At 55.6% G+C, this 27,914-nt stretch overlaps 12 protein-coding genes across 12 annotated transcripts; 8 read left to right on the top strand and 4 right to left on the bottom strand.

Moving 5' to 3' along the window:
* Positions 1-1,775: 1,775 nt before the first annotated feature.
* PHYSODRAFT_469392 (hypothetical protein) lies at positions 1,776-4,541 on the top strand (the record flags this gene model as incomplete). Its single annotated transcript, XM_009517202.1, has 2 exons — positions 1,776-1,909; positions 1,985-4,541. 2 exons carry the CDS (start codon positions 1,776-1,778, stop codon positions 4,539-4,541), a joined length of 2,691 nt encoding a protein of 896 aa, XP_009515497.1.
* A 258-nt stretch (positions 4,542-4,799) lies between these two features.
* On the top strand, positions 4,800-5,780 carry PHYSODRAFT_248383 (hypothetical protein; the record flags this gene model as incomplete). The annotated part of the gene is made up of 5 exons (XM_009517201.1): positions 4,800-4,993; positions 5,059-5,183; positions 5,249-5,390; positions 5,465-5,573; positions 5,643-5,780. 5 exons carry the CDS (start codon positions 4,800-4,802, stop codon positions 5,778-5,780), a joined length of 708 nt encoding a protein of 235 aa, XP_009515496.1.
* A 144-nt stretch (positions 5,781-5,924) lies between these two features.
* Positions 5,925-9,530, bottom strand: PHYSODRAFT_343761 (hypothetical protein; the record flags this gene model as incomplete). The annotated part of the gene is made up of 2 exons (XM_009517200.1): positions 7,628-9,530; positions 5,925-7,547 (listed from the first exon to the last, which is right to left on the bottom strand). The coding sequence occupies exons 1-2, from the start codon at positions 9,110-9,112 to the stop codon at positions 5,925-5,927; spliced, it is 3,108 nt and encodes a 1,035-aa protein (XP_009515495.1). The 5' UTR covers positions 9,113-9,530.
* A 374-nt stretch (positions 9,531-9,904) lies between these two features.
* On the top strand, positions 9,905-11,842 carry PHYSODRAFT_551943 (hypothetical protein; the record flags this gene model as incomplete). The annotated part of the gene is made up of 1 exon (XM_009517199.1): positions 9,905-11,842. One exon carries the CDS (start codon positions 9,905-9,907, stop codon positions 11,840-11,842), a length of 1,938 nt encoding a protein of 645 aa, XP_009515494.1.
* A 224-nt stretch (positions 11,843-12,066) lies between these two features.
* On the bottom strand, positions 12,067-14,510 carry PHYSODRAFT_343759 (hypothetical protein; the record flags this gene model as incomplete). The annotated part of the gene is made up of 6 exons (XM_009517198.1): positions 12,067-12,369; positions 12,432-13,169; positions 13,243-13,273; positions 13,353-14,235; positions 14,310-14,357; positions 14,420-14,510. The coding sequence occupies 6 exons, from the start codon at positions 14,508-14,510 to the stop codon at positions 12,127-12,129; spliced, it is 2,034 nt and encodes a 677-aa protein (XP_009515493.1). The 3' UTR covers positions 12,067-12,126.
* A 150-nt stretch (positions 14,511-14,660) lies between these two features.
* Positions 14,661-16,922, top strand: PHYSODRAFT_470556 (hypothetical protein; the record flags this gene model as incomplete). The annotated part of the gene is made up of 1 exon (XM_009517197.1): positions 14,661-16,922. The coding sequence occupies one exon, from the start codon at positions 14,661-14,663 to the stop codon at positions 16,920-16,922; it is 2,262 nt and encodes a 753-aa protein (XP_009515492.1).
* A 421-nt stretch (positions 16,923-17,343) lies between these two features.
* PHYSODRAFT_309120 (hypothetical protein) lies at positions 17,344-19,900 on the top strand (the record flags this gene model as incomplete). Its single annotated transcript, XM_009517196.1, has 13 exons — positions 17,344-17,410; positions 17,471-17,570; positions 17,642-17,813; positions 17,935-18,042; positions 18,123-18,363; positions 18,450-18,603; positions 18,696-18,756; positions 18,836-18,943; positions 19,018-19,166; positions 19,235-19,331; positions 19,403-19,461; positions 19,540-19,600; positions 19,697-19,900. 13 exons carry the CDS (start codon positions 17,344-17,346, stop codon positions 19,898-19,900), a joined length of 1,581 nt encoding a protein of 526 aa, XP_009515491.1.
* Positions 19,901-20,195: 295 nt separating this feature from the next.
* Positions 20,196-21,363, bottom strand: PHYSODRAFT_343758 (hypothetical protein; the record flags this gene model as incomplete). The annotated part of the gene is made up of 1 exon (XM_009517195.1): positions 20,196-21,363. The coding sequence occupies exon 1, from the start codon at positions 21,144-21,146 to the stop codon at positions 20,196-20,198; it is 951 nt and encodes a 316-aa protein (XP_009515490.1). The 5' UTR covers positions 21,147-21,363.
* Positions 21,364-22,527: 1,164 nt separating this feature from the next.
* PHYSODRAFT_349077 (hypothetical protein) lies at positions 22,528-24,286 on the top strand (the record flags this gene model as incomplete). The annotated part of the gene is made up of 3 exons (XM_009517194.1): positions 22,528-23,626; positions 23,703-23,769; positions 23,839-24,286. 3 exons carry the CDS (start codon positions 22,528-22,530, stop codon positions 24,203-24,205), a joined length of 1,533 nt encoding a protein of 510 aa, XP_009515489.1. The 3' UTR covers positions 24,206-24,286.
* A 963-nt stretch (positions 24,287-25,249) lies between these two features.
* PHYSODRAFT_466760 (hypothetical protein) lies at positions 25,250-26,081 on the top strand (the record flags this gene model as incomplete). Its single annotated transcript, XM_009517193.1, has 2 exons — positions 25,250-25,898; positions 25,981-26,081. 2 exons carry the CDS (start codon positions 25,250-25,252, stop codon positions 26,079-26,081), a joined length of 750 nt encoding a protein of 249 aa, XP_009515488.1.
* A 45-nt stretch (positions 26,082-26,126) lies between these two features.
* PHYSODRAFT_436917 (hypothetical protein) lies at positions 26,127-27,378 on the top strand (the record flags this gene model as incomplete). Its single annotated transcript, XM_009517192.1, has 5 exons — positions 26,127-26,602; positions 26,669-26,716; positions 26,792-26,863; positions 26,957-27,155; positions 27,241-27,378. Coding segments are annotated over 5 exons (933 nt in total), but the record flags the coding sequence as incomplete, so codon positions are not given.
* A 144-nt stretch (positions 27,379-27,522) lies between these two features.
* Positions 27,523-27,867, bottom strand: PHYSODRAFT_321887 (hypothetical protein; the record flags this gene model as incomplete). The annotated part of the gene is made up of 1 exon (XM_009517191.1): positions 27,523-27,867. The coding sequence occupies one exon, from the start codon at positions 27,865-27,867 to the stop codon at positions 27,523-27,525; it is 345 nt and encodes a 114-aa protein (XP_009515486.1).
* Positions 27,868-27,914: the final 47 nt, after the last annotated feature.

The raw sequence follows: 27,914 nt of genomic DNA, 5'->3' as shown, positions 1-27,914 counted from the left end.
ACAAGTCCAAGTGTTTAAGCGCCCTGAAATACAGACTTGTATTATAGGTGTGCACACACACTATTAATAGGGTGTGGCAACACAACACAACGCAATTGGGAATTGGCTGGTCTCAAGGTCGGGGCTTCTTGAGAAACATGTTTTTCACCGTGCGTACACCTGTAGGACGTGAGTGCTGGCAACAACCTTACAGGATCGCCACTCCTCTCCGGTAGCGCACATCGCGCTCGATGAAAAGGTTCATTTGCACAGCAGAGAGCGCCGCACTGACGAGCATGCAATTTGATGCGCGAAATGTTGAAGTCTGCTGTAGCAGCGCAGCACCGTAGTCACGCCGGACGGGATCATAGGGACGTCAAATGCAAATTGACTTCAACGATTCCTCGCGCGAGCCGCTAGCCATGTCTTACAATGTACGTATGGAGCTGCCGGCGCGAATCCATTCGAGGCTGTCCCGAAGGCCGCCGAAATGTGCGGGCAAACAGATCACACGGAGCATCTCGGGCTGGACCAACTTGGCGTCGTGGTTTGCCAACGGCCGTGGTGTAACGAGGCACAACGCTTGCAATGCCTTCGCTAATTATCCCCGTTTCGCTGCTGGCTGGGGCAACCGTCCATATTTCGAGGCGGCGACTAAGTCTTGCTTTTTCGTGATTGCAAGACTTTCCACTACGGACGGTTTTCAAAACAATTTGGGAATGGTTGCAATGTTTTGGTGGCTACAGTTGATTGTTACCACCGTGTAAGTAAGCTAACAGGAAAATCGCCATGTCGACGACAAATTGTCGTTCCTGGCAGACCAGAAGTCCCCATAGAGACACGCGAGACCTCAAGCTGATCCCGGCGGGAGCACAAATGCTGGACCAGCATTGCTGGTTCACTGGTGGAGAGGCTCGCAGCAACGGTAGTCGTTCGTGATGAAGGATGAAAATGCGAGCCACATTGAAACAAGGAAATCGGATGCCTCCACTGCACTTTGCAGTCGGTTACGTTGGCATTTTAGCGGTGAATTACTCGAATGGCTACACCATCGGAATGGCAAGATCTGGCATCGATTCCACGGCCACACAACCGAGATATATCTGGTTCACCGTATTCAAATCTGTCGACATCGCTGCCGGCACGCAGTGAAATAGCGTTGCGTTCGGTCGAGCGTGCGGCCGCAGCTTCATGTTAAAGCTCCATCTCGCCAGCAAACAAGTTCGAGGCCAGTGGCTGGCGGCCCGAAGCTGTCAAGATGTGAATGTGGCAACAGAGAGCAGAGCGGCGACTTGACCTCTGCGCCTCCGTCACCAGGAAAGTGCAACGCGCTTGTGCCGTTTTGCCAGCTGGTGGCGGCACCATCCGAAAAGTATCCTCGGCTTGGCTGCAAGAGTCGGACCAAACGGCGCATAGAACGGTCTACCCATACAAGAATCAAGATGTCACAGTTCGGTGGGCCTGAACTTTACTGACGTGTCACTCGCGCGCATGGCCGGGGCTGCGCGCCGACCAGGTGGAAGCGCCAGCGGGCCGGGATGCCTTGAATCAAGGCCCTTGATACGCCGCCTCGGCGGCCACTTCACCATTTCGCGATTGCAAGGCCGTCGGCAGTGCCACCTGCCTGTTTTCCCGGCCCACAGGTGCTGTGCGTGTTTCTAAACCTAGCGCTCTAGCGTCAGGGTCCGTTGTTGCGCGTGCGAGGACTTCTACCGTCGTGACCGCTTGACTGCCGGTCGGCCACTTCGCATTCTTCGCCGCCTTTGCAAGGACACGAGGCGCCTCGGCGGACGCTAATGGACCGCCAGAACCGCGGCCAGGTGGAGGGCGGCGCTGCCGCGCGCCAGCCAGCCGACGAGCTCAAGATCACGCCCGGCCAGAACCTGCAGCCGTTCGTCGACATCTCCACGCCCTCGCCGCACGCCCGCCAGTTCCAGCACAAGCCCAACAGCAAGTCTTCCAATAGCAGGTCAGGCAGCAGGAGCAATAGCAGAGTTAACGGCAGGTCCAATGGCAGGTCCAACAGCAAGAGGGGCAGCATGAAGGACAAGCGCGTGCCAGGACCGCCTCCGCCCCCGCCCCCGCCGTCGTTCGGACACCCGTCCATCGGCAGCAGCCACCCGAGCATGGTCTCCTCGTTCCGGAGCACCGCCAAATCCAACTTCATGGATAGCAGCCAGTTCATTAACCCGAGCGCCACGAACACACACATCATCGGGTGCGGCCCGCCCAAGATGAGCGCCAACTGCAAGAGCAGCCGCGGCCCCCGCCGCCGACCCAACGTCCAGGCCATGCTGGGCGCCTCCATGGTGCGCCAGAGTCTAGCGCGCGCGTCCAATCTGTCCTCATTCGCTGGATCCCGGTACGGCCCGCAGCCCGGCTCCGACGTCGTGTCGGTGCCGGTCTTGGGCGACTGCAACTTCGAGCAGAAGTACACCGTCGCAATGAGCATGGATGAGCATGCGATGCACGCCAACGACCCGTCGTACACCCCCATGGAGAAGCTGCACGCACTCCGCGATGTTATGAGCAGCATCACCAGCAAGGGCGGGTACATCGAGCGCGAGACGTTTTCGCAGACCTTCGAACTGAATGGCGACGATTTCGATGGATACGCCACGGGCAATGGAGCGATCGACGGTAACGCCATCCTAATCGACGCCGTTATGGACCTCAATGTGGATGGCGAGGAGAAACTCCGCTTCATCTTTGAAACACTCGACCCGGACAACTCGGGCTACGTGATCGAAGACCAGATCGTCCAGCTTCTCGAGTCAAACTTCTCCGCCGCTCACCTAGACGTGGTTGGCACGGACTTCAAGACGGTGGCCAAGCTCATGTTCCGCAAGGCCCAAGTAAAGAATGAGTCCATGACGTACGAACAGTTCAAGACGGTGTTCGCCCCGTACATCAACGACTCGTACAACCTCCGCAAGTCAGCACCCGTTTACACGGCGCCTATCCGCCCCAAGAGCAAGTTCGGCGCCTGGTACAGCGCCAACAAGCTGCGTATCTGGTGGCTTTTGTTCTACGCCATTCTCAACAACATCGCCTTCTGGGTCAAGTGGTTCTCTTACGACGTTGACCCCGCTATCGGTTGGGGACTTCGCATCGCCCGTGCAAACGCCCAAGTTGCCATGGTCAACTGCGTGTTCGTGCTGCTGCCCATGTGTCGCTCCATCACGCAGGTGATGAAGCGCAGCCGCATCCTTTGGCGCTACATCCCGTTCGACGACAGCATCGCGTTCCACAAGATTGCGGGTAGCGTTCTCCTGACCGCTGGCCTCATTCACACGATCGCCCACGTCTTCAACGAGATCTACCTGTACCTGGTTGCCACCCCGGAAGAGATCAAGCGCTCGATCTTCGTGACCCGTCACGTGTCTTCCTTCGTGAACGGCGAACGCCCTCCGTTCATAACGATGTTGCAGTCACTTCCAGTGTGGACGGGTGTGATTCTTCTGGTGATCACGTGCATCTCGTTCCCGCTTGCTGCCATCCCCAAGTTCCGCCAGGGCAAGTTCAACGTCTTCTGGTACTCGCACATGCTCTTCGGACCGTTCCTCCTCGTGTTATGCTTTCACGGTGCCTGCTCGTGGCTCGCTCGCAGCTCTTCCTACATCTGGATCACGCCTCCGTTCTTGATCTACTTGATCGAGCGTCGATTCCGCTACGCCAAGATGTTTGCTGCACCTGTGCGCATCATGGAGGCCATGGAGCTGGACGGCACGGTCGCGCTGTTCATGGAGAAGCCTCGTCGTTTCGTGTACCGCCCGGGCATGTACATGTTCGTCAACTGCCCGCTCATCTCGTCTCATGAGTGGCACCCGTTCACGATTTCGTCGGCCCCCGGCGACAACTACATCAGCGTTCACATTCGTGTGTGCGGTGACTGGACGCAAGCTTTGGCTCGGGTGATCGCTGATTGCCATGAGCGTAAGGTGCTGTACCCGGATATCCACCTCGATGGCCCTGTCGGTGCCCCAACCCAAGACTACCACCGCTACAAGACGGTCATCTGCGTCGGCGGTGGTATCGGTGTTACTCCGTTCGCTTCGATTCTGAAGGATGTCGTTCACCTGTGGGAGGCCAACCGCTGCCCGAATTGCAGTCACGTTCGCCACCCAGGCTCGTTCAAGATCCAGAAGCTCTACTTCCACTGGGTGACCCGCGGACAGGAATCGCTGAGCTGGTTTGAAGAAACGATGAACCAGATCGCCGAAATGGACCGCGACAATGTGATCGAGACGCACCAGTACTTGAGTACCTTGAAGGGAAGCGAGAACACCTCGCAGCTCAAGATGTTCCAGGAGTTCGTGCACGAGCAGACTGGCAAGGATTTCGTGTCGGGTCTCAGCACCAAGCAGCTGACCCATTTCGGCCGCCCGGACTGGGACAAGGTCTTCTCCGAGGCCAAGGCCAACCACCCTGGCGAGGAAGTCGGTGTGTTCTACTGCGGCCCCCACGCCCTCGAGGAGATTCTCGACAACACGTGCAAGAGGTATTCGTCCTCGGACCCCAACGGCACGATTTTTGACTTCCACTCGGAGAAATTCTCATAGACTACATGTATACGTCGTTAGTGTGCCGGTTTGAAGGCAGCTCCTATTCAGACACGTTGATAACCGTAAATTTGAAGTGTTAAATTGTCCTTGCTGCACCGGAAAAGTTTAGACGAAACCGGAGATCAGACGCACGATGTACAGCGCAAAAGTATTTACCCCCAGAATGACACCAAGAGAGTACGAGATTTTACGTTATCTTTTGAGGTGTTAAACGCGCCTGTGGCTCCGCATTGTCAAAGCGGATTAGAAACTCAAATGTCCAAGAAGCTGCTCGTTGTTGGCGGCGCCGGTGCGCTAGGCCGCGGTGTGGTGAAACACTTCGCCCGTGCGTCTTGGGGCGTCACGTCCGTGGGATTCTCGGCCAACGAGGACGCCGAGAACAACGTGCTGCTGCCTGTAAGCAACTCGCTCAAGCAGGCGGAGCAAACGCTGCAGGAGATCTCCAGCAGGTCCGTTCACCCTCTCACGTGCAGCCACTCTATTGTAGTACTCGACACTTACTTAAAGTGGGCAGGAATGGCAAGATGAACACCGTCGTGTGCACTGCTGGCGGCTGGGCTGGCGGCAGCATCCGCGACGCGGACTCTCTTCTGAACTTGAGCGACATGCACACCAAGAACTTGGAGTCGGCCTTCCTGGGTAGGTTGGACGCAGGGCATTCAAGTGGTTTGCGCGGTTTCTAACAGACCTTTGCGACTCTGTAGCAACGTACTTGGCCAGCCATTTGCTGGTACCCGGTGGCCTGCTAGTGCTGACGGGAGCGACCGCTGCTCTCAAGGCTACGCCTGGCATGGTGTCGTACGGAGCAAGCAAGGCGGCCACCCACCATCTGATCGCCAGCGCTGTGTATGATCATCAAGTGTTGCAGTGTTGGTGGACTTATGGCACGCTAATGATAATTTTTCGGTTAACATGTGCAGGTCTGAGCTTCCGGACGATTCGTCCGTGCTGGGCGTGCTTCCGCTGACGATCGATACGCCGATGAACCGCAAGTTCATGGCCGATGCGGACTTCTCTACCTGGACCAAGGTAACCAGAGATGCGTGCGTATTTTTTTTAGTGTTTGAAGTCACACGGATGCTTGTGTTTAATGCACAGGCGGAGGACATTGGCGAGAAGATTTTGGAGTGGTCTGACGCCCCTTACGCTGCTCGCCCTTCGAGTGGACATTTGATCACTGCCACCACGGAGAACAACACAACGACGTGGAAAGACGTTGGCAACCCGTTTCAGTAGATACGATCAGCTGGCAAGGTCAAGCGTGAAGAGGAGATAGTTTTTTGCATCGTATCCCTAAAAAATATCTGCTCGCGTGCTCGCGTTATGCTTTTACCACCCGATGCATTTTGTTCGCGCTGGTCTCGATATTGGCATCGCCGATTACAACGGCATTGCATCCCCGTTCACACTAACCGTAAGGTTGCGCTTGAAGTGGTCGCAAAACGCGTTTAGCACACGCTTAAACTTGCGCGAGTTTTCCACACAAGTCGGTGTGGAGATGTAATTAAGGAACTCGGCTCGAGCACGCTCGCTGACCTGCGACCCCAAAAAGTTGCTGTCGGATAGGAGCCGATGGATCAGCTCTTCACTTCTCTGCCGGCCAAAGTACACCCAGCATGACCGAACGACCTCCGCGATCTTGTCCATCAAGTTCGGCGACATGCCCCCTGCAGCGGCGTTGAAGAGTGCGAAGAGGACGTGGTATTGCACGTCCTTCTCGAAGAACAGCGTTTGGATCTGCTGGTGAAGTAGGAGTTTCCCGGCAAACTCGGGTCCCTGCAGTAAAGCTTCCGGGGTGCGCAGGATTTGACCGTAGAGCGACCCCAACTCGAGCAGAAAGTCGAGTGTTGCGGCTCCAACTTCGGGGTTCTGCGACTTGAAAGCGTGTAGCGCTAATGCCAGCACACCCTCCAACTGATTCGACTGTACTAGAATTGACGGGTGGTGCGTGCCGCACGTGGCCACCAGAGAAAACAACGCGGCCGTCAATCCAGGGTGCTCATCAACACTGCCGTCTGCCGCAATTTTGCTCATGGAGCTTTCGCTGACAATCACCATCACGCGCGTTAAGCTCACTGCTGTAGCCTCGTCATCACCAGCACACCCGATGATACTTTTGATCACGCTTAGATAGCTACCGTCATGGCTCCGCGAGAATTGTTCCAGCAATACTGGCATGATTGCGGATGCCAGTTCCAAAGCTTGAGATCGCAATGATTCAAAAACACCTACTAGCAGCGCACAAAATGGTTCAATGACCTCCTCGCAGCAGCCGTACACGCTCAAAATGGTCGCCAACACCTCCCACTGCTTCTGCAACACGCACAGCACTGGATGCGGGACCTCTTGGTCCATCTGGAGAGGAATCCGTGTGGCCAACACGAGGAGATGGTTGAACATTTCGCACAGGAACTCGATGGAGCCTTCGTCGTCAGGATTTAGTTGGCTGTAGCGCGAAGCAAGGTCCGAGAACATGATCGTTCCAAGCTCCTCCACTACAGGAAGTGCATCCTTGTACGACACCGTCGTGAGAACATGGCAGATCGAGTCGACAATAAGCTTCGCGCTATTCCCCGTCAAGCATGGCGGCGACGGTCCCCCTACTGCAGCGCGGTTCGAGCGGTACAGGTTCACCAGTGCGTCCATCCACAGCGGATTGAAGAAGTGCGAGCCACAGCGAAGCGTCAGTTTGCGGAGGGCAACAGCACCCACGTGATCTTCTAGACCATGTTGACTAAAAGGGATACCAGAACCGTCCTCGGAGAGCTCGAAGCCATTCGACACAATTTGGAAAGCGTATGTCCCCAAGTACTTTGGATGGCGGGCAAACCAATGACCGGCTACACCAAGGAAGATGGTGACTGTGCGCGAGAGCGCGCGGTGCGAGGGCTCTTTTCGCGACAAACATTCGAACAGCCTTGGAACGAGCGACGTGTCTTCTTCACGAATCGATTTTGACAGCGCGCTTAATGCGTGCACATACACTTCCGTGCGTCGCCACCACTGCGGAAAAACACAATAAATTAGTTAGTTCGCTACACAACATACTACCTACACAGAAAACATTTCAAGAGGATACGTACATCCGGCGGCAAAGGCGCTCCCGACTCGGCGGCTTCGTACTGTTGGAAGATCGCATGAATAGCATCTACAATGAACTTGTCCTCACTAGCGACCGTGACAGTGGCAAGGGCTCGGAACACATTGCGCACTTCGCTTCGGTACAGGAAGAAAAGCTCCTTCGCTGCTTCTGGAAAGGCTTCAAAACCCTCGGGATACTGCGTTCGCTCTATCAGGATGACCAGCAACCGCGAGATGAACGTTTCAAACACGTACATGCGTTGCTCGTGCTTTCCAGATATGTACGTGCGGAAATTAATCCAAAACTCCATCGTCTCGTTCGAGATGTCCAGGTTGTTCAACGACGTGAAGTAGAGAATAGTGTCCAAAAATTCGTAAACGAGAGACCCGGGACGCATGTCGAGCGTGTAGTCAACAAAATAGACGATGAACGCTTGTCCGCACTCCGATATCGCTCTCGCGCAGTCAGCAAGACAAAAGTCCATACTTTTCGCTGACGCAGCCATGCGCTCCTGGAGGTGCTTTCCTAGCATCACAAAGTTGTGCATCACCATTTCCATGAGCTGCACGTGCTCATCATGGCGACAGGCGCGAACAACTTCGCGTACAACCTGCAGGGCATACACCGAAGCAGCTGGAACCAACGACTCACGGAACGCGCGATCCAGCATCCCGCATTCGATAATAACTGCTGGCAATACCGTTCCATGCTCCACCCAGCTCGCAAAAGCTTGCAACAACAGGCCCCGCAACTGCACTTGGTCTTCACTCGCATCAATAGCTGTAGCGATCGACGGCAGCACACTCCGGACCACGTGTGCGGCACACTGTTGAACCATGTCTTCGCATTGAGCACGTTTCACCTTTGTAAACTTGACTCGCTTGTTGTCAACCTCCTCTGGGATGACCTTCAGCGTCAGCAGCACTGCAAAATTAGTTAGCGCAGCCGTCACGTTGTCACTCACCGGGTGCTGCTGGTTCTGCACGAGCCACTCCACTGCTCCGACGACTGTGCTGTCGCCCTGCGGCTCGTGGAAGCGCAGCAGGATGACAGCGATCGTCAGCGCCAAGTGGGTTTGCACGTTCAGTTCCTCGTGGGTTCCGTTCGGCCCCGTCAGCACATTCCACACATCTTGAGCCATCTGCCCGAAGTCCTTCACCAGCACCTCGTGCTGAGCACGATCTTCCGGTGTCCAGTTGGCCGGGTCGTCCATCTTGTACTTGCGAATGTACGAGGCCACCGTGAAGTAGATCGTCGACGCAGCAAACGCGCGCTTGGCTCGCAGCAACGCATTGTGCTCGGCGTTCCCCGTGTCAACAATAGGCGCCTGCAGCACGCCCAGCGCGGTCTGCGCAGCCTCGGGCGAGCGCTGGAACTGCTGCAGCAGTGAGTCAGCACGACGACGCACCCGCGGCGAGCTCAGCGGGCTGTAGAGCTGGTGCAACGCCTCGGACACGACGGCTTCTGAGACCACCGCCACCTCCATAGCTTCTGGGGTTGTAGAGGTTGTGCCGGAAGGAAGCAGTGTCGTCACGCTTGGGGTCTTTTCCGTCAGTTGGCGCTGGTTTTCGCGACTGCGAGGTCAGAGCCTTCTTAGCACAGCCAGCAGACCGATAACAATAGACAGCGAGCGAGCGAACGGTAGATCCAATCAGAGCGAGGATGACCGCAGGCTAATTGCGGCAGTGTGCGCCAGGCTGAAGGAAGCAGCGCGGCGGGTTGGGTGGGTCTCGCGGCCGGAATTCGGGCCGACCCGTCTCTTTTCTCAGCAGGCTAGAAAGATCGATTCTGCGCGCAGGCCTCTTGAGAGCGCGGTCGCGGCAGTGGCGGACTGGTGCAGCAGCTTCAACTGCAGCAGGAGGGGCTGCCTTCTTCGCCTTTTGCGGTAACTCCGTGGAGGAGGGGTCCAGTAGATAACGGAAATGAGAGGGTTTCGTCCGTGATGATTGGTGTGGTGCACATGAGCTAGGTGGCACTTGCTGATTCACTGTTTTTGTCTAATACCGTCGCTTAACACGCCGTCATTGGCCGAAAAAGGTGCGATGGCAGCTCTCCCACTATCTTATGCTGTTTCGCAGACCCTGCCTTCCGTTCAGCTATTGGTTTTCAGGGGTATGCCTTCTTGCGACGGCTTCGTGGCAGCTCAACTCCAGCGCACTCCCTCATCCGCCCACGAAACCGCGAAGAAGCCAGCGGCGAACAAACAGCGGAGCGGCAGATAATTGACCACCTCCCCCCTCCCCCCTTCCCTTCCTCTCCCCTCCCAATCCGAGCTACGATGTGGATGAAGTGCGTGGCGGCGACGGCGCTGGCCGCGCTGCTGGCGGTGCAGGAGGCCAGCGCGGCCTTCTACGTGCCGGGCGTGGCGCCCGAGTCGTGGGCCGCGGGTGAGACCGTGCGCCTCAACGTGAACAAGATCACGTCCACCAAGACGCTGGTGCCGTACGAGTACTACTACCTGCCGTTCTGCAAGCCCACGGCCACCAACGAGCAGCAGGAGAACCTGGGCGAAATCATGGCCGGCGACGCCATCATGGACTCGCTGTACAACATGCAGATGGAGAAGGACGCCATCTGCCAGGTGCTGTGCAAGCCCATGACGTACACGTCCGAGCAGTCGCAGTCCTTCATCGACATGATCAAGGACGAGTACTACGTGCAGTGGGTGGTGGACAACCTGCCCGTGCTGTACCGCGACCCGACGGACTCGCAGCAGGCCGGATCTTTCAAGCGCGGCTTCCCCGTGGGCGAGGTGGACGAGGACGGCAAGTACCTGCTGTACAACCACGTGCGCATCATCATCTCGGTCAACGCGGACCCGTACGCCGAGGAGGACGGCGACGTGCCCAAGTGGCGCGTCGTCGGCTTCGAAGTCGTGCCCACCTCCATCAAGCACAGGTACGAGAACGAGCCCATGGCCGGCCAGGAGCTCGACTCGGACACATGCGGCAAGTTCGTCAACATTGAGGAGGTGTCGCAGGGTAACTACCAGTACCTGAACCCGGAGGGCGAGACTACCGTGCTCTACACGTACGACGTGCAGTTCGTCAAGTCGGACATCGTCTGGGAGGAGCGTTGGGACCGTATTATCAGCAGCAAGAGCTCGAACGACCAGATCCACTGGTTTTCCATCATCAACTCGCTCATGATCGTGCTGTTCCTGACGGGTATGATCGCTATGATTATGCTGCGCACGCTGCATCGCGATATCGCCCGGTACAACGAGGTGCAGACAACGGAGGAGGCGCAGGAGGAGTCTGGCTGGAAGCTTGTTCACGGTGATGTGTTCCGCCCGCCTCAGCTCTCGCCTATGCTGTTCTCGGTGGTTGTGGGCACCGGTGTCCAGGTGTGCTGCATGAGCGCGTCTACGATGGTTATTGCGCTGCTGGGTCTGCTGTCTCCGGCCAACCGTGGTTCGCTGCTGACGACGCTGCTGCTGCTTTTCGTGTTCATGGGAAGCTTTGCTGGCTACCACTCCTCGCGCACGTACAAGATGTTCAACGGCAAGGACTGGAAGAAGAACACGATTCTCACGGCCGTGCTGTACCCGGGTCTGCTGTTCGCGGTTTTCTTCCTGCTGAACCTCGTGCTGTGGGGCAAGTCGTCGTCGCAGGCTGTTCCTTTCGGCACTCTTTTTGCGCTTCTGGTGCTGTGGTTCGGTATTTCGGTGCCACTCGTGTTCCTCGGCAGCTACTTTGGATTCAAGGCCGCTGCAATTGAGCAGCCTGTGCGCACGAACCAGATTGCCCGTCAGATCCCGGAGCAAGTGTGGTACCTTTCCTCGCCTTTCAGCATCCTGGTGGGCGGCATTCTGCCTTTCGGCGCCGTGTTCATTGAGCTGTTCTTCATTATGTCGGCGCTGTGGTTGCACCAGATCTACTACGTGTTCGGCTTCCTGTTCATCGTGCTGCTGATCTTGGTGGCTACTTGCGCCGAGGTGACTGTCGTGATGTGCTACTTTCAGCTGTGCGCAGAGGACTACCGTTGGTGGTGGCGTTCGTTCCTCACCTCGGGCTCCGCGGCTGTGTACCTGTTCCTGTACTCGTTCCTGTACTTCTTCACGAAGCTGAACATCACGGCGTTTGTTTCGGGCATTCTGTACTTCGGTTACATGTTCCTGATCTCGGTCACGTTTTTCTTCCTGACGGGAACCATTGGCTACTTCGCTTGCCTCTGGTTCACTCGCACGATCTACAGCTCCATTAAGATCGACTAAGTAGTCATCAAGTTAGCATTTCAAGGCTCCAGTCATCAGATGGCAGTGAGACGCGAAGAAGAAATAGGAGGAAGTGACGGCGACCCAAAGCGGCGAAGATGAAGATGTTGTCCTGGATTGCCGATAGGTGGGGTCACCATGAGGGCGAGTGGCAGCCCCATTCGAGCCGTGCATGTGCTGTTTGCTGCCTCCTGCAATGTGTAGAAGACAGAAAACCTGAGGGCGAAAAGAAAAATAAACTTCATTTCGTTTTCAATTACCAGCACTCGAGACCGATGTCTTGCTTACAGCGTGCGCCATTCCGCCAGCCATGGATGCTTGTTCACCAAACGTTGCGCACGCGCTTGCCAGACGCTGACAGTATCGAGAGAAACAGGGGCAGTCTTGCCAGCAGCCTCCAGGATCAAGTCGCTGGGGGTTGCTATCAGATCGGCAGGTGTGCCAAGCTTCTGAACCTCGAGACACTGCACCCCTTCGACATCACCAACAAGTTCCAACATCCAGTCGTTCACTTCATCGAGACGTGCCTAGGAACAATAAACACGATTAGCCAAATCGTCACTTGTCAACGCATTATTAGTTCACTCACCTCATCGATCAGCTTTTCAAGCTTAGCTTGCATTGTCGGGGCGGAGGGGTCCAGCGGGTTCACCAAAGCATGCATCGTGGACCCAATGGAGGCGTCCGCCAGCTCCTGCCGAGTGTTAATGCTAGCCTTTTGCAGCCATTGGGCAATCGGAGCGCCTGTGATCTGGGCGACTTCGTCATCGATAGCATCGCATCCACCACTTCGTCCAGTCTTTCCCAAGTTGGCGCAAGTCCAAGGATCCTTATCAAGCTCGGCATGACTGGCTTCTTCTGCCGAAAGAATGCGCGCTTTCTTGCAAGTATCACAGTAAACCGTTGTGGCTTCTTCGAGTTCCTCTTCCGACTCCGTTTCCACGCCGTCGACTGTGGTCGAAATTGCCGTAGTCTGCGCGGGATGCCTATCATCCTTGAGAAAAGCGGATACAACAGCACTCGTCTGCGAACTTCGGTCGAACCGAGCTAGTGCAGCCTGCGCTGCTGCAGTGCGCAGAGTTTTGGGGGTCGCTTCTTTGGCTGATAGAGCAGGAGTCTGGCTTACTGGTTCACGTTTTGGCTCAGCATAATTTGGCTCGACTGCTTCTTCTTCGCTCAAGTCCACGTGAATAACTTCAGGTTTCTTCTCCTTGGCGGCAGAGCGTTTTGTTGTCTTCGGCTCCGGCTTACTCTCTGCGCGCCGAGGTGATGTACGACTGCCTCCAGCACCTCCCTGTTTCCACAGCTTGTACTGTTCCTCATTTGCCTGTACAGCACACAGATTACCATTAGGCAATGTAACAGGCTAGAGTGATGAATAAAAACGAGCGAAAACGCACCTTTGCTTCCATAGCTTTTTCAGACATCACCCTATGGGAAGCCCCATCACGCCGCATCACACAATACGTTAATACGGATTTCCAAGTATTCGTGCGATAAGCAAGCTTACCTTGTTCGAGTGTCCAAAAACGACCAGTCTTCATCGGGCACAAGGTCTGCCAAACCAGCAGCCACATCTCCATCGTACAAGCGCGCGATACTCCAGAAGACCCTCGTGGATACCTGGGCCATGTTAAAAGGCTTGAGCATTTCACGCCCGGTCTCGCCACCAGACAGCAATACATATTTCAAAATGGCCTGCAGCTCGTCAGTTTTCAGTAGATCAACTGTCTCCTCCTTCCACTTGCGTGGCGTCTCCTTGAAGCGCACGCGAAGTTTAGCAGCACTACCGTCAGCGCGCCGGGTAGTCGATTGCTCTTCAATCTCGTAATTGTGCGAAAGCGCCGCATTTAGTCGAGCAGTGGCCAGTGTCAGCTCATATTGATGCTCCACTGCATTCTTTGTCGCCGCACGGAAGAACTTCGCTGCCCGGCCTTTAGATTGACCGCTCACGGCATTCACCAGGCTGATCTCGACGTCCTCCTTGGAAGTGAGGTTGATCGCGCGACTGCGGCGGTATTTACGCTGTGGCTCCTGCTCCTCGTCACCAGCTTCAATTCCATCTGCAGCCTCTGGCGGCTTACTCTCCAGCGAGCTGCCCAGTTGGCGCCCGTTGCCTGTGATTTTCCGTTTTGGCGGCGCCTTCTTCTTCGTGGTGGTGGCCGGCGGGTTAAGCGTATGCACGCCCCCTCTCGGGGCCTTCGCGGCTGGTTTCTTTGCCGCAGCTCGCTTCGGTCTCGCAGGAGCTTTCTTGGTGGTGGGTGCAGCAGCCTGCACCGGAGCTGCCGCACCCGAGTTCGTGTCGACCACCACAGTGTCATTGGCCTCGAACACGTACTTGACGAGCGCAGAGCCGTCCGCCTCCACCGCGCGGGGCGGGAACCCTCTGCGAACTGCAATTACGTTGCAAAATATTGGGGCGAATCAGAGTTATCACTGCGTTGTGCAGTTAGTGGCAGGAACGTACAGGTGGGCGAATCCGTAGCTTTCAGACCCAATTCCTCGGCCGTAAGCTCTGCAAAAGCGTTTGGCGGTCAGATACAAGCAGCGAGTAGATGGATCACTGAGACTACGAACCGGAGAAGGTCTTGAAGGTCGCGTCCGGGTCGATTTTGAGCACCACTTGCTTGCCGCCAGGCCCGCGCAGACGCACGCTCCACATGGCCATTGCACCGTTGGCTTTTGCTCGGATAGTGAGCTCCTGATCGAATATTCTGGGAACGGTCGCTCCGGCGAAATTCTCCGCAGCAACCCACCAATCACTGAGCTTCGTTGTTTGACGTTCTTGTCATTTTCCAACTTGCCTTTTCAAAGAACGATGGCAGACTCGAGCTGGCAGGAGGCGCTGGCGAGCGAGACGGACGCCGCCAAGAAGGAGTGGATGGCGCTGGAGCGCCGCTACCACCTGCAGCTGGCGAGTGAGGACGCTGCTACGCAAGACAAGCTCGTGCGGCTCTTCTTGAGTCTGTCGGATCCGGAGCTTCCTGCGCGACTGAAAGGCCAAGTGGAGCTGGTGATGACCCTGCCTGGAAAGTACCCGGCGGAGGTTGCTCGGGTGGATTTTGCTCAGTGGAGCAGCCGACTGTCGAGCGAGCAGGTGGAAGCGCTGAATGCTGCAGTGAGCGCTCGCGCGAGACAACTGTGCGGAGGTTTCTCGCTGCGGAAGCTGCTGACGTGGGTGGATAACAACTTCTGGAGGATTATTGAACCATTCGAGATCAAAGAGGAAAAGGAGCGAGCATCTCCAGCAGATACGAACACTGATGGCGATGCACTGGCGACACTTGCCGCTGACGAGGAGACCCCGACCACGGTTGAGAAGAAACCAAAAAGGCGACGCGGCCAACGACCGTGCCGCTTCTTCGCCAGAGGCACCTGCCGAGACGGCGAAAACTGCAAGTTCTCGCACGTGAAGAAGCAAGAAAAGCTGAAGAAAGGGGGTGGTGACGAAGCGTTGGATGCACCAGATGCGCATGACACCTCGGTTGTTAGGGAAGCCGACCCAGCCCAACCGCCTGAATCGTCGGACACAGCAACACCAGCTGCGGAACGGAAGAAGAAAATGAAAACCCGTGTCCGAAAATGCAAGTTTTTCGCACAGCACAAGTGCCGTGATGGAGACAAATGCAAGTTCTCACATGATGTCAAGGGTGCTAAAAAGGAATCCGATCCCCCGCGGCGTGCTGTTGTGGCGCAGTTGGGTGTTCCAACTAAAACTGCGGTAGCAGCATTGGAGATTGTATCGGATACGACGGCAGAGGTCACCGCAACTGAGGAATCCAGTGTTGAACATGTCGTTCCTAAAGGCGACGATAGCAGCGAGTGGTCCGAAGCACAACAGCGTGCACTTGATCTGGCCCTGAAGAAATACCCGGCGTCAATGGACAAGAAGGAGCGCTGGACGAGTATAGCCAGCGAAGTGGAAGGCCGCTCTCTGAATGAGTGTATTGACCGGTTTAAGATGCTATGCGAGCTCGTCAAGCGTGGTGTGGATCCCACTACTGCTGCCGCAGCAAAGATTGAACAAAAGCAAGAACAGGTGCAAGAAGAGAAGAACGCAACTGATGCAGACAAAAACGAAGGGTATGTCCAAAACTTGAAGATCACTCCCCCAGAGAAGCGCGTGGCGGTTGAGACTGAACCTGACGTCAAGGGTACTCAAATTTGCCTCGACGATCTGTTTCTGCATGAGGTTGGAACGCTTGTCGCCCATCGACTTGTTTGCCAGATTGAGTGCGACAACTGCCCCCTCAAGTTTGACACTACCCTCAGCTTGGACTCCCCAGCGATCCAGAAGTGGTGCCCTCGATGCAGCGTGCTCCACCACATTCTCATGAGGCCCGTATTCGCTCACTCGCAGAGCAATGTGCTTGCCTACGTGGATACCGAGAACTGCTCCATTGTTGATGTGCTCCCATCCGACATGCTGGCCACTTGCCTAGATTGCGGATGCGAAGCATTGCTGGAGAGAGTTGCGCCGAGGCAGCGGTCTGAACAAGCCTGCTTTTCTTGCCACATCAAGCTCGCTGTTATGGCAAAGCGCTTCGTGGCAGGCCAGCTAGAAGGATTAAGCAGTAGGCGAAGCAACTCACCCGATCGTTCCGCAGTCAAGGCGGCGAGGGGCAGCAAGAAAGGAGCCAAGGAACCGACGGAAACGTTCGTGCTGGGCCAGCCGCTTCCGCGTAATGGAGCGTGCGATCACTACAAGCATTCGTTGCGATGGTTTCGGTTCCAATGCTGCGGCAAAGCGTTCCCGTGCGACGTATGCCACGATTCGAGCGACTGCCCCGAAGCCAACCTGGGGAAGTTTGCAAGCCGGATGATATGCGGGTTATGCTCGAAAGAACAGTCGAGCTCAGTGAAAGTGTGCTCCTGTGGCAATGATGTTGCAGCGAAGAAGACAGCCTCTCGCCATTGGGAAGGCGGGACTGGTTGCCGTGACTCCTTGCAAATGTCACGCTGGGATAAACATAAGTATCGTGGCCAAACCAAAACGGAGAGCAAGAAGTTTAAGCGCGTTGGCGCCGAAGCCAAGAAGCGAAGAGAGAACGCCAACGGGAATGCCAACGCGCAACAGTAGAGCGATCATGTAAGAATACCACTAGGTCGTCTTCGACTTGGCTGGGAACACCAGTGGTATAAAACGCTGGTGATGGTACCGGTGTTAATTGCCATGATAAGGGAGAACTGTGGCCCCTGCGAGGGCCACACCCATGAATATCGCGCGTGCCGCAGTTCACTTTCTGAAGCTGGTACATGGGTCTGTTGACGTGCATTTCCTGCCTCAGTCTGCCTTGCTGAAAGTTGCCGTTGAACCTGCTCGGTCGACATCCTTCTGGCTGGTGTAGCACGAAGGTTGCGCCAGGTTACGCTTACGCGTCCAATTAATCCGTTGGGAGCTGTCCACCCCCTCATTCGTCGGGTGTTCCCAGTATAAACTATTCTGAGCGCAGTTGCTTTCGTTGTGTGCTTCCGGGTTGCCAGTTGTCTTCTTTTTGAGCATGGTTCACTACACACTGGCTGGGCGCGTGAGCAGCGAGGAGTACGCTATCTGCGACCGCCTACTTGGTACGATAGTCTCTCCTTGCACTACCCGCTTCAATCTGTTAACCCGGTTCGCTTTTGCAGACATCCTGGCCGCGGTTTTGCCCGATTGCCAGGTAACCAAACGCCCATCAAGGACCGACCGCTGGCCCAACGACGCTGCTGAGCTGATGAGGTTGCACGGGTAAGACCCGCACAAGCTATTGTCGTCGATGAGAGGATTGGATAACAAACATTGCATGTGGCTCGAAACAGCTTCAACTTGCCCACTTCGTCAAACCTCGTGATCAGCGACGTCGCCATCTGGACCGACACGGGTCGACTGCTGTGCTCAGACGTGGACACCTTCAGCACCTTTGTAGGACGAAACTACGGCGTGCAGTTGGACCTGACCGAGGCGGAGGTGCTGCTTTACATCAAGGCTAACGTGGACGAGCTGCGCAGGCAGGAACAAGACATGGCTACATAAATTTCCCCCCGAAACGTGAAATTCACAATAGAAAATCATACTTCATTTGTGGCGATCCAGTTCCGATTCGATGATGAAGGCAGCGGTGACGGCGCTGCTGCGCGTGCGCCACAGCAACCAGGCTGCCACCCAGCGCCTCGCCTTCTCCACCGAAGCTACCGACGCGGCTGCCGCTGCGTTGCGCATGGTAATTTGCGCGCTGTCTCTGTGGAAAGCGCCGTGTTGTAGGCTCTGAGCTCGAATGTTTGCGCGTCAATGGATTGATAGGGCTTCAAGAAGGCTCAAAAGGACGAAAACGACGCGCTCAAGGTGGAGGAGGAGGCAGAGCCTGTGTCGCCAACCGATGTGAGCGCGGTGGCGCCTCCAGTAGTGGAGAAGAAGCTTGTGCCGCCGGCCGTAAGCTCCTCGCAGCCCTTATGGCTCACGCAGGACCACCCCGTGACGGACTTGTCAGCCTTCGCGCCCAAGATTGTGGTCGTTGGTGTGGGCGGAGCTGGAGGAAATGCTGGTAAGAAGCTTCGTATAGACCGATAGAAATGGCTAATGCTGCAAGCTGGCCAAAGTCTCTAACCAGTTATGGACTTTCATGGACAGTGAACAACATGATCGCGCGCGGCCTGCAGGGCGTCGAGTTCCTGGTGTGCAATACGGATGCACAGCACTTGCGTACGACCTTGACGGAGAACCGCGTTCAGATGGCCCCTGAGCTGACAGGAGGTCTGGGGTGTGGCGCCAACCCCGAAGTTGGGTGCGTGTTCGGGCTACGGCTATCACAGGGTGTTGGATTATCAAAGGGTATCAGTTAGACTAAGCGTTTTGTTTTCCGTCGTGTTAATCCAGCCGTGAAGCAGCGGACGCGTCGATCGATGAGATTCTAGAACGCGTTCAAGGTGCAAACATGGTTCGTTGCGTTGACTTTTCAAGTAAAGCTGGTGGTGGACCAAGTAGCTGCTTACGCCACTATCTCTATCTGTGTGCAGATGTTTGTGACTGCAGGCATGGGCGGCGGAACTGGCACAGGTGCAGCTCCTGTCATTGCTCAGGCAGCTCTTGACGCAGGTATTCTCACGGTGGCAGTCGTCACGAAGGTGTGTAGCGGGGATGCGTTGCGATTCAATTAGCATCATGCACTAACATCCCGATTTATTATCACACATTGCAGCCGTTCCGCTTTGAAGGCAACAACCGTGCGAAGCTGGCAGCACAGGGCCTCGCTGAGCTGAAGGATAGCGTGGACACAATGCTGGTGATTCCGAACCAAAACTTGTTCAATATGTCGAACGAGCGGACGTCGTTGATGGATGCTTTCCGGTGCGCGGTTTTGGTTGAGGAGGTATCGATGCTGAGTAATTCTAACGATGCTTGTTTCTTTAATGCAGGATGGCGGACAACGTGCTCCTAGACGGCGTCAAGAATATCTCTGATTTGATGGTGATGCCTGGTCTCATTAACCTCGACTTCGCGGATGTTCAGTCGGTACGTAAATTTGTCTTTGTCCGTTGGGCGGTATCCCTGCTAACTTCGCATGGCGATCGTTGTAACCGCAGGTGATGCAAAATATGGGAAACGCCATGATGGGAAGTGGAGAGGCCGATGGAGAGAACCGGTGCGTCTGGCTGTTATCGACGATTATAGGCAGGTGAGACGATAGGCTAACTGGTCTTGTGTTTGCGGTCGCTTGTAGGGCGCAGCGTGCAGCTGAGGATGCGTTGGCGAACCCTCTTCTAGGAGATATTTCGATCAAGGTACACACTGATTTCCACCACTTAAGTTTGGTAACTCTTATTATGTTTGTGTTAACGAGTATCTTATTCATGCTTTCTTTCTTTCGCAACGCGCAGGACGCCAAGGGCATGATCGTAAATATCACTGGAGGCTCCGATCTGACGCTGTTTGAAGTCGACGAAGCTGCGGAGAGGGTGACGAGGGAACTGGACGACCCTCACGCCAACATTATCTTCGGCTCGACGTTCGATGACTCGCTGGATGGCAAGCTGCGCGTCTCCGTTGTCGCTACGGGCATCGCTGACCCGGAGAAGTTATAGATGGTGAACTTGTGTTGGAGCATGTTCGACAAGCGAGCATGGAGAATCAACCGACAACGATACCTAGTGATTCTTCGTTCCTTTTGTTTTCGTCTTGATTGGCGATTAGTAACCACAAGAAGATGAAAAGAAGAAGGTTGATGATGGCAACCCATGCTGATCGCATTGATATTATACTTGACTGCTTCATATTTAGTTTGCACAACGCCCTTCCTGTGGGGCGATGCGGCACTGTTGGCCGGCTTAGCAGCTACCCCAAGAGGCGGAAAGCAAAATTGCACTATCAACGCCACACCTAGAACGCGTATTCCTTATCGTCGACAGAGAAAAAGGCTTGTTGCGAAAGACGTTCGGGCGGCAAGGATGAAAGCGCCTCATCCAGGTCGTAAGACGCCCACATGGATGTGAGCCGGACAACAACTTCTTCGCACGTGAGACGAGTTCCCTTGGGCACCACCACCTGCTTCATCGCTTCTTCGAGCGGTACGCCCTCATCGTAGCAGCGCTGATCATCATATTTCTTGCCGTAGCCGTCGTCGTCGCTGTCCGAGTAGTCCATAATGGGGTCTTCGGATTCGTTCGGCTGTGTGGACGCATCGTCCGACCGCGTACTCATCATCGCCTTACTGCGCGAGAAGATGGACTTGCCGCCTGAAATCTGACTTTGAGTGAAAATGGGCCTGCTCGACGACTTGCTGGCGCTGAAGAGCTCCCGGCCCATCAACGAGGGCGAAATGGGCGGCGCCGGTTCCGGGACGGGCATCACCGGCTGCTCCACCACGGCGTACGACTCCAACGACAGCGACTTGTTGATCTTGGGCAGGATGGACCCGTTCATCGGCTGTGCTCCTCGGATGAGGAACGGCCGCATCAAGTCCTTAATCTCATCGCCGCAGATGCCGCACTTGGGGAGATCGTTGTAGGTGCGCCCCACGAGCAGCTTGAGGAAGTCTTGGAGCGCTGACACGCGGTGGCGCACCACCGAGTTGGTCCGCATCAGCGACTTTCCCGGGAAGCGGAACTTGCTGATGGCGCGGTTGAAGCTGGCGCAGTTCGCGCACGAGACGCCGCGCGTGCCGAGTTTGTGTTGGATGTCCTTCCGAAGCTGCAGGAACTGCGAGTAGCGGCGGTTGACTGTCCACTCCTGGTTCGTGGGCTGTACCAGCATGCAGATGCTGTAGAGCGTGTGCGTTGGCCTGTTGAGCGCCGCCGGGATGAACACCTGCACCCCGCTCTGGAAGTTCATGTTCGACTACTGCACTCGTCCGGATCCCTGCGCTACGCTACGTTAAATGGCGCACTGCTCGCCGATGGGGGGGGGGGGCCTTCGTCGCCTTGCTCTCCGCCGTTTGGACAGGCGTCGCAGCGCGGGGATATGGTACAACGTGCAGGGCAGGCTGGAGTTGGCTGCTGCAGCGCGCGGGGTTGTGTACGTCGGCTCCGGGGAGTGACGTGGGGTGGTGGGCTGGAAATACCGACTGCAGCACGTGGGGACGCTGGATAGCGGGCTCTGGCTGGATGGTGTGCCCGCCCGATATGCGACCGTGTGCGATATCCGCCGTGGCCCGTTTGCGTCGCCACGACCGAGTTACGCCAGGCTGGGCCACCGAAGGCTGCAACCACCTGGACCCGTGTGTGGTTTCGGAGCTCGGCCCTGGGGCTCACCAGCTGCGCCGCTGATACAAGTTGGCCAGGGCACTCACGGCGTTAGTTCAGCCTCGCAGATCAGACAGGCAACAACCGTTCTGCAACGCAGGACGCCCACGTTACTCTTTGAAACTGCAAGCATGCTTTGCTTCAGAAACCAGCGCTAATATCCTGCACTGTCAGGCTTGCAGGCCTGCTGCGCGAGAAGGACGGAGCTCAGACTGTGCCGACCGGCTACAAGGCGAAGGCCGCAAGCTTGCAACCGCCTTGCACTTGCCGCCGGGGGTCATGTGCTCGTCGAGCGTCGAGCGTCGAGCGTTGAGCGCTGCTCGAAGTCTACGAGCCGAGCTCGAGATCGGAAGCTTGGTGGAGCCAGGAGCGCTGGCGCGTCCCACGATACTGCAGCATAGGGAACGTCCGCCTCGCACGTGCACACGATGTGATCGGCCTCACAAAAAAGAACAAGTCGCGCCTCGAGCCCCGCTCCGTCGCGGGTGCCCTTGCTGCCGCTGTTGAATTGATCCCGTCCCCACTGGGAAGGGTAGTTGGTTGCACACGGGCGCAGCACTACCTACACTTTGGGCTACAGGTACGTGTGCATTATCGGCGACCTTCGGCGATCGACGGACGCAATGCTCGCCAGCATGGTCCGACCTGAGGGCGCGACTTTCGCGTGGGCACAGGTGTCGTCTTGTCGGAAAAAAGGGCGCGACTGTCCACATTGGAGTATTCTACACAACTCCCGCTGAAATGGATTGAGATCCGTTCTGGCAGGTATGGTTGGAGTGGTCCACACGAGCGAATGACGAGTCGCCCGCGACGTCATCATGGGTGGCTTCTGTGAAGCGCAGCAAGAAAGTATCATTTCTCAGCGCCGCGCTTACGGCATCGCGCCCGCCGCCTTGCATCACCGCCGCTCTCTCTGCGCCCTCAGGACGAAGCACCACACCACAATAAGAACTACCAAGTAATAGCCAGCCATGCTGTCGACTCTGCTGTGGATCGCGCTGGCGCTCCTCGTGCTGCTCACGCAGAGCTACAAGATCGTGGCGCGCTTCCTGCGGCTGCTGCTCCACACGTACTTCCGCAAGATCGTGGTGTACGGTCTCAACAACTTCCCGCGCGAGGGGCCCGTTATCCTGTGTCCGAACCACCCCAACATGCTCGTGGACGCCATCCTGGTCATGACCGAGGCGGCCAGCCACGGCCGCAACCCGTACGTCTGGGCCAAGGGCTCGCTCTTCAGCAACCCCATCGCCGCCTTCATCCTCAAGAAACTTGGCGCTGTGCCCGTGTACCGACCACGACGCAAAGAGGCTACTCTGGCTGACGTGGACTCGGACAAGACCCCTGAGCAGCTGGAAGCCGCCAACAAGGCCATGTTCGAGCACACCTGGCGAGTGCTCGCTGAAGGCAACGTCATGGTACTCTTTCCCGAAGGAACGTCTTACACGGCGCCCAAGATGCTCTCGCTGCGCACGGGAGTGGTGCGCGTGGCGACGGGCTTTGCCAAGCACTACGATCAAGCCATTCCGATCATTCCCCTGGGGCTCAACTACTTCAACAAGGACCACTTCCGGAGCCAGATGACCTTGGAGTTTGGACCGCCCATGGTGATCACGCCAGACACAGTTCAAAGCGAGGCTTTCCAGCAGGATGAACACAGCGAGGTGAAGCGCCTGACGCATGAGCTCGAGGAGAGGATGCATGATGTGACCTTGAACGCGTCCGACTTCAGCACCATCCACGCGGCGAGAATGATGCGGCGCTTGTACTTGAACACGCCTGGGTCCATCGACGCTAACAAGGAGGTTCGCTTGACACAGTACATTATCAACATGCTGGAGAAACAGTCCAAAGACGAGGAGCAAAAAGAAAGCATCGCCGCAATCCGCGAGAAGGTCCTGCGATACAAAGAGCAGCTCGAAAAACTGCGCCTGAAGGACCAGGAAGTGAATCTTTCGGTGCCGAAGGAGCAATCGCTGTTGCAACTTTTCCTGGGGCGAATCCTGTACCTGCTGGTGCTGCTACCGCTAGCGACACCCGGTCTTTTGCTGAATCTCCCCTACTACTTTATTGGTAAGTGGTTTGGTTCGGGTGGTCGTGTCTATATAATCTGACCTCCTGCGCCGTTGCATGATTTTGTGTTATGCAGGAACGAAGATGAACAGTCTTGCTGGTTTCGTGGAATCCAAGTCCATGTTTAAGATCTTCGCTGCAGCGTGAGTGAACTGATTGCAATAAATTCCTGGTGGCAATGCCTCCCTCTAACTCTTGTTTTCCTGCTGCAGTGTATTGGTGCCCGTACACTGGCTGGTGCTAATTCTCGCCACTTGGTTCTTTCTGGGCTCTGCGTATGCGTATACGCTTGCCGTGGGGCTGCCGTTGTTGCTGTATTCGCACATTCGTGTGCTGGAGGAGAGCCGTTCCATTGCGGAGAACGTGTATTTCCTGTTCAACATCACGGCCCACGCTGACAAGGTCGAGGTGCTTCGCAAGGAGCGGGAGTTGCTAGCGCAAGAAGTGCATGACCTGGTGACCGCTTACGTGGACGCCAAGTTCCTTTCGACCGTGCACAAGTCTCTCGCGAGCTCGCCAGCGAAATCACGGCTGCGCCATCGAGCCTCCTCCACCAGCGACACGCTGCTCACGAGATGATGACACCACGATGGTGCCGCAGCGTGCTTTTGTTGAGCAGCCTAGAAATGTTAAACATTTCTAAACGCTTTGCAGAGTGTTTTTTTTAATCGATATTCGTATTCATGAAATGTGGATGTGATTGCTAACCCTTGTTGTCCCGTTCGGATTGCAAGTCTACGCAGTTTCAAACGACTTTATTCCGTGGCGGACTGGCGCGCCCTTGCCTTCGGATTTTGGACTTGATACAATCCAATGAATCCGTTTGAGTTTCTATGTTGAGGCAAGTGACACAGGGCCGATTGTCGTGATGGCGTAGCAGCGAACCGATACGCACCCTTGCTAACCTCGGCTTCATGCAGTTGCAGTTGAAGTGGAACAAACGGACTGAAGTGAACACTTTACTTCGACGAGTTGCGCAGTTCGAGTCCGACATCGTGCCGCTTCTTCTCCTTCTCCTTCAGCTCGTCTGCAGCGTTAATAAAAGAGTGAGTCCAACCGCTGCCACCAGATAGGCTGAATCAAAGCGCCGCAAACTTACTTTTCTTGGTCTTGACAATGGCGTCTCGCCTGTCGAGGAAGAACACGTTCGCTCTCTTGGTGTACGTCGTCTAGAATTCAGGTCGCTGGAGTAAGAATGATGCACCTGTGCCATTATCATCCGTGGGAGCATTACCTTGTTCGGCTTCACCGTGTCCAATTCGCTCAGTGCGACCTTCAGTTGCTGAATCTGCGTCATCATCACTACTGTCAGCACCCAATACAGACCTACTCAAGGGTTTCCAACCCTTAAGTTGGTTAATAGCCACCCAGGTATACCTCTCCGTCGAGCTTGAGCTCGAGGCGCTGCGCCTTCCAGCGCTCGTCTCCGCCGCCGTGCTCCGTCACCTCTTCAATCTTGGCCATCACTTTATTTTTCTGCGCCACCTACAACTGTAAAGCGGAAGAAAGAATTTACGTGGCCCACACCATCATCCTAATTTCGGCTCCGAATCGACAGATCAGCGGAAACATCCAAGAGACTCAATCAGCGATCGCTGACAACGGGGCGCCACCGTAGCTGCCATGAACGAGGAGGACGAGTTCGGCATGAGCAAGACGACTCGGGATGCAGACCCGATGGAGCAGGAGAACAAGAGCGCCGTGAAGGACCACCCGGACTTCAACTTCCTGGACCCGGAAGAGATCCGCGCGGCTGTGACGTCCGAAGACAAGCGAGCAGTGCCTCTGTGGATGGCAAAGCTGCCAGTGGAGAAAGATCCGAGCCAGTGGACCATTTTGGAGGTGCAGATCCGACCCGACCGTGCCTGGGAGGTCATCAAGGAGCTGATCGCCACTGTCTGCATCGGCAAAGGCCTCTTGGTGACCGAAGAGCACGCCAACTCGGTGCTGTTCCGGAAGAAAGTGACGCAGGAATCTGTGGCCCACGGCATGGCCAATACGGCCACGTTCCTCAATGTTTTTGTACATGCCGGAGTGTCTCCGTCGAAGCTGCGTGTGGTGGACATCTGCACGCTGGTGTCGGACGAGAACAAGCTGCTCGGTGGCATGATGTCCACTGGGAGAAGCAGCTTGTGGGTTGGAGAAGATCACAATCAGCAGCACAAGTATGCTTTGGACCAACTGCTGGGGGCCCTGCAGTCAACTCTGCTTAGCCAGTGTCTGCCATTGAGTCATTTGTACATGTCCACTCCAGAAAACTCCATGGATTCAGGTGCGTTGGTGGCTTGTGGGTTGCTATAAGGTAGCTTCTTCATTGAAGGCATCTTGTTTAAACTGATGTTGTGACCTGATAGTTGAGAACGCAGAGCTGGATGAAGGATATGTTGCTGACTTGAAAAGAGCGTTTAGCAGGTGGAGTGTTGTGTCTGTCTTGTGGCAAAACTGTTTGACCTGAAACTGACGAAGTGTTTGCTGGCTTATTAGCGAAATGAAGGTGAACATGAGGGATCTATGCATCCCCTTGGAGACGTACGCGTACGACCAAGAATTTGCATGCGCTCTGTTGATCGGGCTGCTGGAACCGACTTTGAAAAGGTATGGAATCAAGCTTACAGATGCACCGGATGCTACGAGCGGCGAAGCCGCAAAAAGTGGCACAGGCGCAGCGGCTCCCAGCGCGGATGCTATCTCAATAAGTGACAGTGATACAGCGCTCCAGGAAGAAAAGGTCCCTTCTCCCCACGAACCAGAACCTATTGACAGTTCACCATCGACCGACAAAGAAGCACCGAGTCAAGCTGGCAAGATCTATGGAGAGATGATTTCTGAACTGGTGCAAAACCTTTGGCGGGTGTGTAAGGAAGACTGTGAGGTAAGGTTGAGAGCAAAAATTGAAGAAAAGCAGCAGCAGGTGACTGCTCGAGTGGAAGCTGTGCAAGCTCTGCGAGTTCGTGCTGTTCGAGCCATCATGGAAGTGTAAGTTCCCTCGGTTTCAGTTAGTCGTCGTAAGAGTTTACCTATCTAATTTAACTATTTTGACAGAGATGGTGCTCAAGTTTCAAGCTTCAACCCGTCAGCTCCCGATGACAGGTAAGACGGCAACAGAAAGGTGCTCTTTTTGATAAAACCAGGATATAACTTCTGACTTGCCTTATTCCTCCGCAGTAACAATGTGCTTCTATACGAGGCGTCTTGCATGGTGAACGGCATTCCCGTCACACTTCACGTCACCTATGGGTAAGTGCTTGCCCAGCTATATCTCCCCAGGGTCTTAGAGCTAACTGATTTTTTCGTTATGCCAAAACTGTGAATTTGCTATTGTTTCGGCAGCAATTTGATTTATCGGACAATGGTGCCCGTTTTCGCGCGCACGACGGTGGTGCCATTCGAGGATGTCGTAAACGTTGCCCAAACCACTTCGTTTGGTATCCAGGTTGTATCGATGGGGTTGGACACAACAAAGCATACGAAAGGGATAACAATCGCCATGGGACTCGAAGTTGACTTGCTGTTTCAACTTCTGCACGAGGTGAGAAAGAACTTGTTCCGACGCTTCGCTGATTCGTTGATGCTGACATCTAACGGTGCTAAATTAACGCACATGCGTGCTGTAGATCTTTTCAATGCACCAACGCGAGATCAGGGCAAGCATCACCGCCTTGCCACCTCTTCAGCAGCAGGAAACTGAGAAGAACCCGGCCGAGCTGCAGAAGATCTTATGCTCCGAGGAAGAGGAGACCAAGGAGGACGAAGGGTCCCCAGCAGTTGAGTCGGATACTTCTGCGGCTGCCAAGACCACGTCCGACTGAGGTGATGTTAAACATGAGTAACAATTCATGTGAAGCATGTCAAAGTCAGCAAGAAGCCATGTTTATCTGCATAATTATTTTAAGTTCTCAAACAAGCCCGCTAGGGTCGGAATCCCAGCTCAACGGCGGCGCTGACGGCTGGTATTCCCGAGCAAGAGGGACGGGCTGGACTGTCGGCAACTGGTCTTCGTAGCTTGAATCCCCCAGCAGAGGCTCCTCCATGTCGCTGACCATCATCGTAGCTGTCGGCACGCGCGCCATTTCGTTGTATCGCCGCCTGTGGAGGCAGCAGCGGCGATACAGGAAGCAGAAGAGGTACGAGCTGCACAGGAAGATGGCCACGAAGCACACGAGCAGCGCATCCGCCCACTGCATGCGCTGCGGCCGTGCGGCCTGCTGCAGCGAGGACGGCGCATCCATGTCGATCCACATCTTGAAGCGCACTTGTTTTTTTAATTTTTTGTTATGGTAATAGTATT

Source organism: Phytophthora sojae (assembly GCF_000149755.1).
Source record: "Phytophthora sojae unplaced genomic scaffold PHYSOscaffold_1, whole genome shotgun sequence".
Taxonomy (NCBI): Eukaryota; Oomycota; class Peronosporomycetes; order Peronosporales; family Peronosporaceae; genus Phytophthora; species Phytophthora sojae.
Note: the sequence above shows the minus strand (reverse complement) of the source record. Positions and strands in the feature narration are given on the sequence as shown.